We start from the raw sequence: 18,731 nt of genomic DNA, 5'->3' as shown, positions 1-18,731 counted from the left end.
GATCTTTGCGGAGGATCGGGAGGTCTTCGGAGCTCCGAGCTCACGCGGCCATCTTGGTTGCCCGCGAAGCTCCTCCCCCCCAGGGGTTCCATTTGTGATTACATTTATGGAAGATGACATGGAGGGCAGATACATACTTATTCAAGCCATACTTGATGAGCAGGAGTTAGTAATCCTGAACTCCTATGGCCCGAATGTAGATGAGGCAAACTTTTAGACTATATTGAGAGATGTAATGTCACCTCCAGTGGGAATAGATACCTTTTGGGTGGGGGATTTCAATTGAGTGATGGATTGGGACTGAATCGCCGCCCGCCCCGTCACTACACTAAGCCAAGAATGACAATGAGCAAATGGGGCTTGGAGATAATTGGCATGATACACACCCCGGGAAAGAAGAGTACACGTGCTACTCGCCATATGGCTCTGAAGGTGCAAGGGATCACCACCTACCAAAATATTTGTCCGACCACGCACCGGTGGTATGCAATTTTAAGTGGAAGAGGGGGATCGGAAGCCTCTATTCATGGAGGTTCCCATTGGAAAAACTGCAGGATCCAGTGTGGAAAGACTGTATTGCCAAAGCACCTAGGGACTACCTTGAATTAAACTGTAATACAGCAGAAAGCCACGCGATAGAATGGGAAGCGATTAAGACTGTCCTTAGGGCCCAATGCGTGAGTCTCACATGCGGAGTGCGACGCATTCTGCAGGAGACACTCAAAGAGAAGGAGCGTGACTTAGCAGCCCAACAGAGAGGGGCAGGGGATGAAGAGAGACAGGAAACTGAAACAGAATTACTAAAACAGGTTACGGAAGCACGTGACAGATTAGAAAAATACACACCAACATCATAAAGTCAGCTACTAAATCGAAAGGGGGATAAATCGGGACGGATCCTAGCTAGGATTCTAAAATGAGAGACACCACGCACAGAGGTGCTCCATCTTGTGAATCCTAGAGGAGGTGAAGCATGCACACCGTAAGATATAGTGGAAGTGTTCAGGGGCCATTTCGAACAGACATACGCAACACCAGGAGATCCTACCCCAGAACAACTAGACAAGCATTTCAGAGATCTCTTGATCCCGCAACTGGGGGAGGAGGGGATGCGAGCCCTGGATGAACCTCTGCTAGTGGACGAAATACAGATGGCCATTAATACGCTCCCATCTTGGAAGACAGCAGGTAGCGAAGGACTCACTGCGGAATTTTATCAGACGTTCTCGGCTGTTGTGGCATCTCGCCTCCGGGAGATTTATGTAGAGGCCCTGATAAGAAATGTCTTTTCCCCCACATTTAGAGAGGGTATTCTAGCAATGTTCCAAAGCCGGGAGCGGAATCATCTGACCCGGCCTCCTACCGAACCTTCACAATGATAAACCTAGACATGAAAATTTTGTGCAGGACCTTGACCCAAAGGATAGGTCCGGAGATGGGCGGACTGGTCAACCCAGACCAATGCAGGTTTACTTTATACCTGGTAGAAAGACCACGATGAACATCAGGAGATTCATGCATGTCATTCATGAAGTGGAGGACAGTGACCAAGATCTCACCTTGGTATCTATAGACATAGCTAAGGCATTTGACGCAGTAAATTGGTGTTATCTCTAGGCAGTTCTGGCGAGAATGGGGTTTGGACCCTGATTCCGGACATGGGTAAAGCTACTTTATACCGAACCTTCTGCCAGGATCAGTCAAGGGAGATTAATCTCTGCAACCTTTGGGGTACATAGAGGCACAAGACAGGGGTGCCCATTGTCCCCCTGCTGTTTGCACTGGCACTGGAATCACTGGCCATCAGAGTTAGGAAAGAAATGGGTAGCTACAATATACGAATTGGAGGAAAAGAGCATCTGACTTCTCTATACGCTGACAACACTTTGTTATATGTGACGGCGCCAGCAGTTTAGCTACCACACTTGTTGGAGCACTTTAAAAACTTTAGGGACATCTGGGGTCTATGTATAAACATGGCCAAGTCCTTGATCTTTCTGCTTAATGCCCTACACCAATCGGGACTCCTTCGAGCTTCCCCCAATGCCATTACGTTGGGAAACGGGCAGTTCAGATATCTGGGCATCATGTTCACACACACCGCTCAGACACAGAAGCAATGCAATATAGACCGAGTGACAAAGGGATTGACCCAGTCGGTCACCTTTTGGAAAGCACTCCTTTTGTCCCTTATGGGGCGGGTAGCGGTAGCCAAAATGGTGTTTCCACCCCAGTATTTTTATGCCCTTCAGCATTCACTGGATATGCTCCCACAGTCACTGTTTAAAAGACTTCATTCCCTGCTAATAAAATTGGTATGGGCGGATGGCAGAAACAAAGTGAACAGAGATGTACTGCAATTGACACAGAAAAAGGGAGGGTTGGCGCTTTCCAATATGAAACTCTATTACATAGCATCCCAACTCCAACATGCAGCCACTGGCAGACTGAAGAGAACAATTGGGAGAAAGAACGCCTGACGAATGATGCAAGGGAAAAATCCTTGCCCCAGCTATTACAAGGGGGAGGGAGGGATCAGGGGGAGGGACCTTACTTGATTAAACATAGAGCAGCACTCTGGGAAAGAGCGGTGCAGGTGGTTCTGAGACGCGCCTTTGTCAGAGTTCATGCTGTGGGAGCTCCCAGCATTTCTTCACCTGGCGTCGGACGTGTCTGTAACTGGCTAAAACAAATGGAGGATGCCTGATGTTAGCAGACCTTTCCCCTAATGGTACGCTGATTTCCTTCGAGGCAGTGCAGGAGCGTTTTGGGGTAGGACAGGGTCAATTTCTTCTATACGCAAGCATTGTTAATATAGTCCGGGACATCTGGCCCAAATGCCCGGCTGCCCCAGAATCCTCAGCCCCGTTCGGGGCGCTACTGGAGTTTTGGGGAGGGGGAGACACTTGATAGCCCACTTGTACAACGCTATGATTATGAACACACCCAGACCAAGACCAAGAGCAAGAATCGCCTGGGAGGAAGACCCAGGGGCACCAATTATGGATATACGGTGAAAGGAGGCCTATAAACGAGTAAAAAAGGACTCCTGCAACGCACAATTAAAATTAGCGTACTTCAATTATCTACACCGCACGTGTGTCACCCCAGTGCTGCTACACCGTATAGACCCCACAAAACCGAATACATGTCCACAATGCTAAACAGCTCCAGCAACATTTCTACACCTGGCTTTGGAATGTCCTGCAGTAAACATTTACTGGGGCTGGGTGATTGAGACACTACAGAGAGTGGGAGGAAGTGACACTAAGGCCAGAACCTACTGCTTGTCTACTGGGTATACTTAAACAACGCAAGGGAAGGAAAATGCAATGGCAATTCATACAACTGGCCCTATTACTAGCGAAAAGGCGGGTAGCTAAGACTTGAATGGGCACTGTAGGACCCAACCTACTGTAGCAGAAGAGGTCAGGCTATGTTGGAGTAGGGTAGATGGACAAGCAGATGAAGATTTGGCGACATGGAGAGAGTCCATAGAGGAGATTGAAGCAGGACTGAGAGGGCAGGATTCAGGGAATTTAGGATCTGATTAGGAGGGATGTGCATAGCCTATGAAAGGTCTCGAGTCTAAGAATGAAGGAAACTCCTACACTGACCGTACGCAGCAAACGACCTGAGAAGATGGGAATGTAGTACTAGAAAATGCACTGGGAAAGGGTGGAATGGCTATAAACGTTGTTGCATGTTTGTGAATGTTATACAAAATAACACTTTCTATGTATTCAACAAATGTGAAACTGGAAAAAAACACATTCTTAAAAAAAATCAAATGATACATTTTAATTGGTATAGTTTTTAGATGGTTGTATTTAAGTATTAATTTATATGTATTAATAAGATATTGTTTTTTCAATGAAACCGAAGAATTTTGTATATTGTAAACTTTATTAATCTGTACATGTGCAGATTGCACTTTTATGGTCTGTTGACTGAAATAAAGTAATTGATTAACTGATCTCATAGATCTTCTACATCCAATGCCTTGAAGGTGTTCCACTAACTTCCTTTGAAGCAGAGGATCATTATTAAAGCAATGTGCGTTGTGTTTAAGGCACAACAGGGCAAAAGCTCTGTGGCTTTACAAAGCAGACTGAAAGGATATACTACTGGAAGATATTTTCGTTCTAGCTCTGCACATTTTGTTTGGATAAACACATTTTGGAAGTCAAGACAAGGTGGTTGAGCCTTTACAGTTAATATCAGCCCAGCAGTGTAATGAGTTACCAACCTTACTTAGGTCTTCAACGGAACTGTTGCAATTTAGGGAAGCTCTTAAGACCTAGCTTTTCCCAAAGTAACCAGATCCTGTTCATGTGCAGTGTTCCTGTTCAGCAGTACAGTACCCATATAGAAGCTCAGCGTCAGAATACCAGCTTGGTGACATTTGCGCTCTACAAATGCTTTAAAAAAAAAGTCAACTAATTGCAATGTGATATTGGCTAAATACAGAGTAGCTCTTCTGTGGCATCACACATCCAATCCCATGGTAAAATGATAGTTTACAAATCTATCCCCACGTAATTCACATGCGGAAAACCATGCCTCCTTGCAACCTGAAGTGGCTAGACCACGTGATATTTGGGGTTCGCTCAGGGACTATCCCAACAAAAGATAAAAATGCAGAATAGGTTGCCTTTATTAGGTATGAATATACACCAAGATGCAATAGACAGGGTTTAAACATATGTGGTAGATGGTGGCGCCAACGAGTATGCGTAGAGTGTAACTTCAATTCATGTGGGACGGTGCCACAGATGGGGGTTGACCCTGAACACCCTAAATGATTGACCTAGGGTCATGCAAAATAACAACGAGCCTGTGCACACGTGGATAGTATCTACAGCTCAATTCCCTGAATACAATCTAGTCGCAAACATGGAAACACAGTATTACATGTGTGCAGTGCAATAAAGATGACTAGTCATGAGAAGTATTTTCTCTTCTTTTTAATCCAGAACAGTAGCCCAGCCAACACATGTTTCGTCTGGGGAAGTACACAGGCTCGTTGTGAATATACACCAAATGTAATGTAACTAGTTTGAGAGGAAATTGGGATAACGTAAGAACATTATAAACCCCTATCTGGAGAAATTGTAAATTGAACAGATGCTTGAAATTATTGTTGCTTTATGCATTGTTGTAAACAAATATGGTACCGCCTCTATAAGTAAGATAAGATGCATTATGCATACTCACCTAGAGAACTCATTTGTTACTGCAGAAGTTGAAGGACATGCCAATGATATTGATTAATTGAATATTTATATAACAAATAATAATAAAAAAACACTTTCAATATAAATATATTGTGGTATTTCAGACAAAGGTAGAATGACTGAAGTTTTGACTTCATGTAGATTAGATACATGCTGATGTTTCTATACACACAGTTAACTATCTACCTTTGTGACTAGTAATATGTAATCACGTAAGAGATATTGTTGTTTTACTGGATTTACCTCAGTTGAAAGAGGTAAACAATCTCTCAAACGGAAGATACTTTGTAATTCTGCACCATGCTGAATTTCTAAAAATGCTTTAACAGTGTGTTAGAAACTCCCATTAACAGAGTTTATGCTTTCACAAACACCTACGTTTAGTTTTTCACATCTTGACGAATCTTTTTTTGTCTTTACTGTCAAGGGTTTCAAATGTAGTACTCAGTTATGTGGTAGATAAACAAGAAAATGACTCCCCAAATATTTATAATTACATACAAAGTTATATTGATCAAAATGGCTTCTGAATGTATGTCGGGTTAAAGGTGAGATACTTCATTGCTACAAGTTCTCTGTATCTAAAAAGCTTTCTGAAATGTTCAATTAGTGATAAAACATGACGATTAAAGAATCCTGGGTTTGACAGTGTTAATAACATAGCATCGCCATAAAATAAGATGTTAGGCCCACATGCATCAATATCGGCTTTTGCGATTTCTAAATTGCGAAAAATAGCGATTCGCAATTTAGAAATCGCAAAAGCCTATGCATGATTATTTTTTCCTTTTTTATGCAATTCGGTAAAAATCGCTATTTTTACCGAATCGCATAAAAAAATGCGATTTTCACATTGCGAATTCGCAATTGCCATTCATTCCTATGGGCCAAAATGCCCATAGGAATGAATGGGAATTGCGAATTCGCAATTTGAAAATCGCAATTCATCAATCCATTTCAAGGGTGGAGAGGGGGGTCTAAATGACGCCCCCATGCACCCCTGAAATGTATTTTTCGCATCATGTTGCACACACACATGTCCTAAGGACATGTGTGTCCGTAACATGAATGTTTTAAAAATGCATTTTCTGCGTTATTTACCGAGTGGTTCAACTACTCGGTAAATTTATCCCTCTAATTGCGAATTCGCAATTTAAAAAGTAATCATGCATTGCTTTTAAGAAATCGCAAATTTGCGATTTCTTAAAAGCAATCGCAATTTTAGAAATCGCAAAAAATTTGCGATTTCTAAAATTGCTTGATGCATCCAAAAAAAGCATTTTTGGAATCGCAAACGGCCGATTTTAAGGAATTGTACCGTTTGCAACTCCAAAAATGCTTGATGCATGTGGGCCTTAATTTCCAAATCGCCTATTATCTCCCTTTAACCTGATTACGTTATCTGATTATTATCGCCGAAGGGCTTAAAGCATGGTCACACACAATGTTGATTATGGACACCGTTGTGCAGTGGAGCTTTCATAGTATAAGGCACTAAAGTCATAGTACTCCACTAGCATTCTCAATTGTTGTTGACACGTTTTTTTGCTGGCAGTATCAATACGAAATTCCACGAGTCAATAGCCAATTACATCTTATCTCAGTCTCATCTGTGGTCGTGTTGCAGTTCCAGTAAAATACTGAGAGTACAATCCCTAATGTAGGCCTTTATTCTTGCTCCAAGTCATTTGTTAGTTCTACAAGTTCAGGAATATAGTGAGAAATAGTTTTTTGTCAAAAGTACACTTACCTCTGCTGAGTAACACCGCACCGGTATTCCAAAAGCTCGTGCGAGGCCAAAATCTGCTAGTTTCAACTCTCCGTTCTGAAAAGAGAAGTACAGATTATGACTTGATGTAGCACTGTGGTAAATAAAAAGCTAGTTATTTACGCCGTGCCGGAATTTCTATAATTACCCAAGAAAATGGTAATGCATAAAATGAGGAGCAGAGTCCGTGGTCTTCGAGTTGAAAGGGCTTTATTCCACAACTCGAGTTAAGGGAGAGCTCCTTCGCCAAGCGGGTTCAGGAGTAGTCTACTTTACTTGAAACATTACAGCACTTATATACAATGTGAGTACAATCAAAAAGAAGGAGTTTCCCTTACACTCGATTCAATCATTCGTGATGTAATCATACAAGAAACATAGCATACTTGTTCTCCTTTAAAGGATAACCTGAATAGCATATAAAAAAACATATTGCATCGGGCGATTGTGGTGGCAAGTTACAGAGTTGCTGGTATCTGAGGACAGAGAATCGAGGCATTGTCACAGGGTCATTTCTGTCGGAAAGGAAAAGAGGACGAGGCATTGTGCGTTCTTTACTTCGTACACAAGGGTGGTGATGTTTCACAATGGTATGTGTGTGCAGCGGGGAAGAAAGAATGGGCTGTAGTAAACTATTCTTCTTCGTGGCAGTCTCGTGTGTTTGATCATGTCTCCCCTTGGTTGTTTAACCCAACCCGTGGCTGTCCTCGCAAACTAGGAAATCATTGATGAGCGAGAGCTGCTCGTTCGGTGACAGAGTTTAGGGAAGGGGGGGTTTTCGAGTCAGCCATCCGACTGACTCTGTTCTTGTCTAAGGGAAAATATCGAACGGGACGGAAACCCGTAGGTTACATGGTAGCTGGACATTATTCTTGGCATGTGTCAGCTTTACAAAAAAAAAGAGCAGGCAAGAGGGGGTTTGTGCTTCAAAATAGGAGGATCGGCTTGCCTGGTCGATGCTAGGATGGATAGGGTGCATGATGGGACACCAGAGAAAAAGGGAGCTTTTTTTAGTCAAATTCCACAGCACTACTATCCTATCCTGAAACTGTGTGATATTAATAAAGGGCTACATCCAAACCACTTCTTTGGTACATTGAGAAAAGCAGGAAACAGAGAGACCAGATAGGGGAGGACAAGCGATTGAGACACACACAGCTCTTAGAGGCAGAAGCTATGACCCCATCGTCCCCCTGTGAACTAAAAAGGTATTGCTTACATACCAGTGGCTGAACGGTGGAGATCCATAGACAGAGGTGAGAAGGATGGACACATGGCGGCTACCTTTCACAAAGTCCTTGTTAGCAAGGGGCTGCAGAGTAGTTCTTTCTGAGCAATGCCATTTGGTAGATGGTACGATGAATTCTGACAGCCAGCCACTCAGAGGTGAGGTGACATCACCTGAAGTGAAGACTTTCTGCTGGAGGAGCTGAGTGTCTGCCTAGAGAGTCTAGAGGCCTGCCTGCTGAGAGAGGAAACAAATCTCCTTGGCCCTGCCGAAGAGGCTGTCCAGGAGGAGAGATCCAGTAGGCACCCTCCGTGGGGAGGTCCTGGAGGAAGCTAGCGACGCCAACTGAGCGATTTAGGAGGGGGGGTCCCACCAGAAGGAGCGAGTGTACTGCCTTATTGGTAAATCCCAATTTAGGAATACCATTTTATGACGTAGCCATTGGATTGTGTAGTATTTAGCTCTGCTGTGAGATTAAAGTATTTTCTTTTTCCATAAAATGAAGGCACTGGAAAGGACATTATATTACTATCTCTACTGCTTGGCTGTTAAGTTCTGAGCTCTTAACTCCCTGTCAAGCCTGGGATTGCTCACCCTCGATACCCTAGGAGACAAGTAAAAAAAAGGTTTTACTTGGCCCAGTTTGCAAAGCTGCAGTAGGAAGGACACAAGGAGTTGCAATGTAGACATTGAAAATCCAAAATCCATTGCAATTTAATAAATAGCAACTTTGGGTTTCCACTTGCAATTCTACACCACAGCTTTCTGAGTGCAAACTTGTTTGCACATACAGTTCTAAATTGTGAAACATGGTTTAAAGACAGTTCTGTCGCCAATATTGCCTTGGCAATCCCCCAAGACTTCTCTATCAAGCACTTCGACAGAGATAATAAACATTGGGGTGGGGTGGCCATTATATAGCGCTCGGTTTTCTAGTGCACTGTCTCTAAGCTTACTAATATTAATAATATTGAGGGCATATGCTTCACTATTATTCTAGGCCACACTTTTGCAGTATCAGGTGCGCTATTTATCATCCCCCAGATGCCACAGCTACATCTTTACAATCCCTGACTGACACTTTGGGTAAAGTATATCCGCAGCATGCTAATGTTGTAGTAAAAGGAGATTTTAACCTTCATGTGGACGACCTCAGCAATGAATCTGAACAGCAATTTGAGTTTCTCGGAGGGTTTTAACCTTGAGCAACTCATTAAGATTCCTACTCACAGAGATTGTCACACACTTTATCTTATCATGGCTAGCCCTTTGCTGGTCAAGGTAAAACCAGTTTTGAAACTTGTCCAGTCTAACCACATTTTAATTTGTTTTAACGTTGTAACTTAGACTCCCGTGACTGCCATGTTCGACAAAGAAGTCTAGACCCTGGGATAAAGTCAATGATCATCTCGTTATGGTTGCACTCCAGACCGCCACCTGTGATCGGACTGGCGAGAACAAGACACTGTGCTTTTTAACGACTGGGTCGAGAAGGCCATCCACATCATTGCACGTTTGAAATCCCACTCATCTAAGAGTCTTAAGCCTTCCATACCTTGGTTGTCTGATGCACTCAAACCAGAGAAATCACTTTGCAAAAGGTTAGAAAGGCAATGGAGGACTAAATATGATAAAGGTGAAAAATGTATTTATAAGCCCACTCTTAAGAAGTATAATGGGCCACTTCGGATGCCTAAAAAAGCATTTATTGCCACATCCTTTTCTGAAGATAACTCGCCTCGTGAGTTGTTTAAGGAGGTTAGTGACTCCCTCTCACCTAGGGCTACCAAAAATACTCTCACTTCGGTGAAGGAGCTTTGCGCAGGCCTCTCAGACTCTTTTCATAGCAAACTTCAAGTGATCTAACATCAATTTCAAATCTATGATCAATTTCCGACGCAGATTTCCACTTTTCAAAGAGTTTCATCCTCTACCTCTCCTTGTTCCCTACTGTTTGGTTATCCCCTAATATCCTATGAGGAATCCTTGATGGAACTCGTTAAATGCAAGCTGCGTTCTCTGCTTAACCCTTGACACCCCTACAGCCATCCTCATTATGGCTGCCCCAGTGGTCAATCCCTCTCTGAACGGATTGCACAATGACTCTCATGACCTGGCATTTGCTCCCTTTTGTTGGAAACCGGTTCGTTTACTCCTCTCCACAAGAAGCTAAGATACTAAGATTCTCAATAATGTTAGGTCCATTTCACTTCTTCCCACGGTTGCAAAACCTTTGGAGAAAACATTTGAATAGGCAAGTACACACTTTCTTGAGTCCAACCATCTGGTCTTTGACCCACAATCAGGATTTCGCTCTGGTTATAGTACTGAGACCAACGTCCTCGAGGTCTCTGACTATATCAAAGTAAACCTAGATTTAAAACCTCAGTCATGGTAAAGATCTTGGATCTTTCCTCAGCATTTGATAGGGTCTCTCACACTATTCTGCTTGAGAGGTTGATAATGATCGGTATCAGAGGCCAAACCCTGCTATGGCTTAAATCATTCATTTCTAAAGGAACAAGGGTCCCTTACGTGCAAAATAACAAAAAGCATTGATAAATAGAGATACAATGAAGTCTATGTTCGGTATACAAAATGGAAAATCATATGCATTTATTACATTAAAGTAAAAACTATTGAAGTGGGAGAACACACAAGAGAGAAGTCATGAAAACGTCTAAGGTCAGGCATTTGCTATGCCTGAGCGACTAAAAAGAGAACACAATGGTCACGTCACAAGTAACAAGAACATATGATCACATGTGCGGATAGACACTTTACAACAAATTGAGTCATGGTACTGTGGTCGATGACATGCCAGCTGTATACCATCTTCCAGAGTTTTATGGATAGCACCATTAGTCTGGGGATGCTATAAAAATGATTACATTATCAATTATGGACTAGTCCACATTCCTTTCTGTAACTGCCAATTTTACCTGGGAAAATTGCACTCCATCATGTGCTCGCCAGCACTTTGGAAAACTGTCATGACTAAAGATATTTTATAAGAACCTGCTAACAGCAGTCATAGAAATGTCTCTCACACAAGACCTCAGTTCACCTGGAGTACAAATTCATAAGACCAAGAAATACAGAGCAGTGTGTTGTCCACGAAATGGACATAATAGATCCATTGCAACTTCCGCTCATGCATGTGAAGGTAACATTTGACACATCTGATGTACATTTTTCACCTTGAGACCTTTATCACTCATAGCATATTTTGCAGAGTCTTTCACAATGTGCTCAACATCTTTATCAATTGCAGGCCACCAAAAGTTACTGCACAATCTTTCTTTAATGTTGATGCTACCCATGTAGCTTTCATAAGCAAGGTTTAACAGTTTCACATGTGCACTTTCAGGAGACAATAGTCTAGTAACTATGAGCAAACATACCCTGTCAACAATAAATCCATGTGTAAGTAACTGCCATGATTTCCCAAGCTCAGTGGTTCTTAACCGTTTGACTTCTGCTGCCCCCCACTGATTCATTACTGGAATCCAGGTACGGCCACTGAATCATTATTGGAAGCCCAGGATCCCATGCCTAAGCAGTTTCTATGATTCGAAACGTAATAAAGAAAAACAAGTGTATGACCCAACAAATGCTCAAATATTGAAATATTTTGTTTAATTCACAGTCAAACCTAGAAAAGGTTTTCAATCTAGCTTCTTTGCTTATAAGTACTTTATTAATTTAAATACTATTTAATTTTGTCCCTCCAGACCACAGGTTGGGAATCATGATAGCATTCCACTCCTTCACCCTCCCCCATTGTCCTTTAGGATCAATGTCATCGTCCTATGAAAAACAACAGCCACTGATATTACACCAAACTGCATTCGTCTCAACATATAAACTCCTATTGAAGTTATGAATACCATCAACTCCGGCGAACCTGCATCTAGGTCTACCCGATGGTAAGCTGATGCCAGATCTAAAGTGGCAAAATATTCAGCTTCGGTTAAGGTGGTAATTATATCTTCCAAGTTTAGCAACAAAAACTCAATCATATCTTTCCTTTTGAGTGCACGAAGATCAATGGAAAGTATTTCCCCATTACCGATGTATGCCACTACAGTAGGCGACATCACCACTCAGTAGCCTGTAGTGGATCCATGACCCACTGGGCACACAACCTTTCCAACTCTTGACTAACAGCATCGTGTATGCTCAAAAGTAACCACCTTCCATTCACTTCAACAGGATCTGCTCCATTCACCTTTGAACTGAATCTCTACTTGAGGATTTCTACTGGGATTCAACCTAACCCTCAAATTACACTGGTTGTACCATCCTATTAAGTTGCCACCCACACAAGATATGTAGTTTTCCCCACTAGTAAATCTCTCTCATTTCCATGCATGCGCCAAAATAACATATCATGTTTAAAGGAACCCCACCATAACCATGTGGTTTGATATTCCTTTTGTTCAGCTTTTTTACATTTGCAGAGTTTTCCTCGTGTGTGGCCTTTGATAATATCATTCGGTGCGAACAGGAATCAAATTACATACAAATTTTAAGCCCATCAAATGACCAAATGTCAGTGTATGATCTTTGGTCTCATTTTTTAAACTTAACACTACGTCATCATTCATTTCAGAGTGGCTACTTGGTGCTTTTCTGTTTCCTGCTCTTACAGTACATACTAAACTGTCATTTTCAGCCACAACTATTACACACAATATTTAGAGATGGAAACATCCTGTCATTTGCTTCATATCCCATGCTCCCACATCGAAAACAGGAATTTTGTGTTGCTATGTTGTTTATAATGTGGATTGGATTCCTGTGACATAAGGGAATTCCATTTCAGTCAGTTGCATGAAGAACACCCATGTAAAAGGAGTGGCACCATTGCGCTCCTCAGGTTAAATAAATACTTATTCCATTTTACTCTGTGTACAAGTAATTCATGCACAACAATGTTGCAACGAGGATACCAGAGGAGCAGGAACTCTTGTATGATACCGTTTGGGTAAAATCTGAATGCATGTAATTCCGGTGTGACCATTTTACTACTGTGAAATTCTTTCATGAAGCGTGGCTTACTTGGGAGACTGACTTTGCTCTGGGTGCTCAGACCCTGGGATGTGAGTGTACTTCAGAGTTTTATGTTCGGTAAGTTTCCTCAACCGCTACCACTTACCTTCGACATGCGCTGTTGCCTTTTGAAAAGTGCAAGTTCACTTCACGAATACAGATGTGCCCCACGTTAATGCTGCAGGTCATGTGACTCTTCTCTTTGGCACCACAAATTCTGCACACCGCTGACGTCATTGCGTGGGGTCAAGCAACATGACCTTGCATGTTTGCCATCTTTATTTGGAATTTTTTTTCTTGTTCAAGCGTTTTGGATGTGGCATTGTTGAAACGTCACTACAGTTACATCAGAATGGTGATTTGTCAACAGCGACTGCAGCAGAACAGCGAATGCAGCGGAAAAGCAATTATTCGTTTATGATGCAGTTGGATTTAGCAGACTTTGGGTGCCATGATTAAGGTGATATTTTTCCATTGACTTACGGCAACTGAAGAGTTGTGGAGGATACCTTGTGCTTTACTTTTATGGTAAAGGTGGACAATGGACAAATCCATTAATTTCCAACATGAGCACGCAAAGTTGTAGCCTATGTCGTCCGCAGGTTTTTTAGCCATCAAGTTTGGAGCCTACTTTAAGGTGGAAAGAATGGAAAGCATTTTTCATGAACTATATTGCAGCAGTTTTTTTCGAGGAATCAATGAAGGGTTTGTTTGGCGAGATAGTAGGTTTCAGAGTAAAAAAAAAAAAATGACATTGGATTGCAAGTTTGAAAATCTTCATGATTTGATCAGGTGGTCATACATACTTGCAATCCTGCAATTTAGGAATGGCTTTGAGTCAATGGAGACGCTGCCTTAGAAGATGTTCTTGCCATTGTATGCAAAGCGAAAATTTCGTTTAGATATGCGGTGGGTCTTAAGCAGGATACAGAAGACAATGATGTGGTAGGAAAAGTAAATGTTAGTGTGGATAAAATGTGTTCCCATAAATTCAGCAAAAAATAAAACAAAAATGAAAACTGAAGGAACAGGCTGGGTGTTACTGTTGCGACAGAAAGATCATTTAGCATGCAACAAAGGTTCTCCCACATGGTGGTAAAATGTAACCGTATTATTAAGGGAACTATTCAGTTAGCCATAAGGAATAGGAGGATTGGATCACTTAGATTGGGTTGGGAAAACCGCACCGGTCTAGCTCCCTTTGTGATCATGAGAGGAAGAAAGGCAAGATCAAAGTATAGTCATGGTTGGGCATTTCATATTGGTGTGGAGCACTGGTCTGTGGAAGAGGTTCAGGAAAGGATGGTAAACACGTGTGACAATAGTAAAGGCTACTATGATGCCAATCATAGGATGAAGACCAAAAGGACTGAGGTTGGTGACTGGGTTTGTCTTAAGAAACCAGGCCTGGTTTGCAAGGGGGAGAGTCAGATCTATGACCTACAAGAGGTTGTGGAAATTTACACAATGCAGTCAAGTTGTGGAATTGATAAGTGTGAAACCTCAACAGGAGTGCTGTGGGTCCAATGAATGTGTGTAGGAAACATGGTGAGATGCATGGGAAGAGGATTTTTGGCTGGCTCCAGGATAAAGAGAATGTAGATGCTCCAGGTAAATTGGTGTGTGAACATGACAGGGCCATACCACTTGAGATTGTGCCTGGTAGTGTTATGCAAGGACATGATAATGATACACCTGTTGCCTCAGATGATGTTTCCGTTCCAATTTGAGATATGTCAACTAATCAGGTAAATGATGATGGTTGTGATTCTGACTCTAATCACAGTTCAAAGAGGAGCAGGAAACCACCAGGTTGGTTAAAGACTTATATCTTTCATAATAAATAGGTATCTTTAGGAGCAGGAAACCACCTAGGTGGTCAAACAATTATAATGCTCATAATAAACTGATATCTTTAAGAATTCAATGTATAATTGTATTACTAAAATGGTTAAGGTATTTTGCTATATTCCATCTTAGTAGTTCTATTTTATTTGAGATTTATAATATTCTTGTCAATGTACAATTTTGTTGTGTTGCTTTGGTTTTTTTTGTAGCTTATTCTTTTAATACTATATGTTGTTCGTATCTGTGGGAAAAGGGACAGATGTGTTGTGTTGCTATTTTGGTTAGAATGTGGAATAGATTCCTGTGACAAAGGAATCCCATTCCAGGCAGTTGGATAGAGGAAACCATGGCAAAAGAGTAGCAGCAATGCGCTTGTCAGGTTATATACATTCTTATTCTATTTTACTCCATAAATGAGTAATTCATGTATAACATGGAGCCTTAAACTCCTGACTATTATTTTTTTTTAATCCACATTATTCTTTACACACACCGCTTTTACATTCCCACTCGTAGTGAGAGGTTTCAGTGCCCTTTCTACATTTAACTCCCCTACACACTTTAACATATGTGATAAAAAGACGATAAATCCAGTCAGGTAAGTAGAATTCTTTATTATCGGTCTCCTCTCTTCTCTCCATTATCTGTGCGGTAACTCTCACACCTGAACATTCTAAGGTAGCCTCCCAGAGGCAGGAGGGAGATACCACTGTCCTGTAACTAAGGGGGGGGGGATATAGAATGCACCAATATACACACAGGCATAATAAAGGCTTTGGCATATACAATAAGAACATTAACAGAATAAGTACAGCTTAGCATATACCAATAAGAACATTAACAGATAAGAACAGAATGTAACACATCTTCCCCCTAAAACAAAAAGGGAGGAAGAACAATGAAAATAAGATGTTTCCTGAATAGTGAGCAACCAATATGAGAATAAGAGAATAATGGAGGTATAGGTGTAAATCACTTCGAAATGTCATAGTCTTTGTGCCAAATGGGTACTTCGTGGATCCTCTGATCTACATGCAAGTTGTGCTGGGATCATTGATGATGGATTTGTGATTGGACGCCTCATCAGATATAGGTTGAGATTTGGACAATCTGTCCATACTTCACATCTGGCCATTACTCATTATGGCTATGTTTCTTCTGATCGGGGTGATTTGTATGGTTTTAGAACATTTTGAGTCAGAATTGCCTATCCTAGGATTTTTAACGCACACCCAATCTCCTACCACCCATTGCGGAACATTAGTTCTATGTTTGAGGTCATAAAGAGATTTGAACTTAGCTCGGTGTACATCGATTTTGTCTCTGGTGACTTGAATATTGCGCATAACACTGGTACCACCTCCCAACCAGTTGGGGAAGAATTTAGTGCAGGGTTTCCTACCTTTAAGGTCAGAGAAAGGGGAATTGCCCATCACTCGATTGGGGTGGAGGGGTGTGGTAAGCCCATAACATCTCTTGCACTGCTTGTTCCACTGGAATCCTGTTAGCGCTAGCTAATTGTATGCATTCTTTGATCATGCAGTTCATCCTTTCTACCAGGCCGTAGGCTCTGGGACAATAAAGGGGTGTTTTAAAGTGCATTACATTTACATTTTTGAGAAGCTCAATCATGATATATGAAGTAAATTGAACACTTGTCAGTGACTATGGTGGATGGAATGCCTTCCGTGACAAATGTGTATTTGAGAAATTGGATGACAGAATCTGTGGTAATTTGATTGACCATCCTCATTACAGTCCAATGGGATTGGTAATCTATTAAAGCCAAGGCAAATCGTTTTAACACCCCTTTGAGGTTTATGGGACCAATTATATCCAGGGCAATCTTCTCCCATGGATTATCTGGGAATAATACAGGAGAGCTGGGGGATTTGCGAGTTATTTTGGATTTATGAATTGTAACAAGTTAAGCAGTTTTTTACCTTGTCTTCCCCAATAGAATCCATGTTGGGGAACCAGTAACATTCTCGTAGTCTAGCTTTAGTTAAGCTTCTGCTGAGGCGACCCTCATGTACAAGGTCAACCATTTTGCATCTAAGTGGTTTGGGTGGCATTATTTTGTCATTCCTCAACAGAATGCCCTGATCGATGTTGAACTCATGATGGACTTCCCAGAATTTCCTGATATCTTCACCCATAGATCCAGTGGAACTGGGCTACCCTGTACAGTGTATGTTAAAAAATGCTTCATGGTGGTGTCTTTGCTCATACGCTCTGACTATTCTTGGGGAGTGATGGTAGTGTGATTAAGTTGAAGTATGAGGTATTCAGGTGTCTCAAACTGCTCCTCTTTATCTACAGAGGCTTAAGGGGCTCTGGAAAGAAAGTCTGCTGCAGAATTGCAATTGCCAGGAACATATTCTACCCTAGAGCAGAAACCCTCTAATCCCAGGATCCATTTAGCTATGCTGGGGTGCTGCAAGAAGTGCCCTTGGGATTGAATATGAAGAGTAGAGGTTTGTGGTCAGTACGTATGCAGAATTGTATGCCCTGTAGAAAAAAATTACAATGTTTGACTGCCCAGAAACACGGTAGAGCTTCCCTTTCTACTGCAGAGTAGTTCATTTCAGCTTTAGTGAGGGTGTTTGAGGCAAAAGCAACTATTCTTTCCTTACCATCAATTATTTGGGACAGGGTAGCTCCTAAGCCTTTGTTGCTGGCGTCAGTGGTAAGTATAGTTATGCTATTGTGTTCAAAATTGCATAAGTATGGAGCTGAAAGAATAGCATATTTTACTTCAAAGAATGAGGCTTGATGTTCATCTGACCACTGGAAGTAAGTGTGGTTCTTTATGAGTTCACTAAGGTCAGAGGTTAGGTCTGCAAAATGATCTACATATTTTGCCATATATTCCGCTAGTCCCAAGAACGACTTAAGTCTGTCCTGTTTGCAGGTGCATCTTTTACTGCTTTTAGTTAGCAGTATTTTGGTTTGAATCCTTCCTTTGAAATGCTGTGTCCCAGAAATTCCACTGCTTCCACACCTAATTAACACTTTTGTTTCTTTAATGTGAGCCCTGCATTCTTGAATTTGGAAAGAACCTCCCTCAAAATACTGTTGTGTTCTAAAATGGTAGCCCCGTAAATCAACACATCATCTTGAAAACACAGTATCTTGGGTACACCCTCTAACACGTGTTGCATAATTTTTTTAAATACTGCTGCCACAGAGGCCAACCCAAAAGGCACGCAGCGGAACATATATGTGCCCATAGATGTAGTAAATGCAGTGAGGCCTCTGGAGTTTGGGTGTACCTCTACCTGGTGATAAGCCATGGAGAGATCCAGAACCCGTAAACAAGTGGCTTCGCCCACCGTGCTGAACATATCATGGATGCGAGGTAACTGGTGTCTTTCTACCCAGATGTTGTTGTTCAGGTCACATGAGTCAATGCATAATCTAATTTCTTTGCTGTGGTTCTTCTTTGCAATAACGATGGGGGCAACACATTCAAAGTAATCAATAGGTTGTATGATGTCTAATTTTTCTAATCTAGATAACTCTCTTTAGGGTTCCACATAAGGTGAGGTATTGGTCTGGTTTTGTGTATCACTGGTTTGGCACCTTGCTTTAA

At 41.7% G+C, this 18,731-nt stretch overlaps 1 protein-coding gene across 1 annotated transcript in view; it reads right to left on the bottom strand.

Moving 5' to 3' along the window:
- Positions 1-18,731, bottom strand: part of CDK5 (cyclin dependent kinase 5) — a 617,240-nt gene that overhangs the window by 344,032 nt on the left and 254,477 nt on the right. Inside the window, exon 7 of the mRNA XM_086940921.1 lies at positions 6,988-7,062. Coding sequence (XP_086797047.1) covers positions 6,988-7,062 — 75 coding nt within the window. The remainder of the gene's footprint in view (positions 1-6,987; positions 7,063-18,731) is intronic.

The sequence above is a fragment of the Lissotriton vulgaris genome, chromosome 10 (genome assembly GCF_964263255.1).
Source record: "Lissotriton vulgaris chromosome 10, aLisVul1.2, whole genome shotgun sequence".
NCBI classification, from domain to species: domain Eukaryota; kingdom Metazoa; phylum Chordata; class Amphibia; order Caudata; family Salamandridae; genus Lissotriton; species Lissotriton vulgaris.
This window is presented reverse-complemented; position numbering and strand designations above follow the sequence as displayed.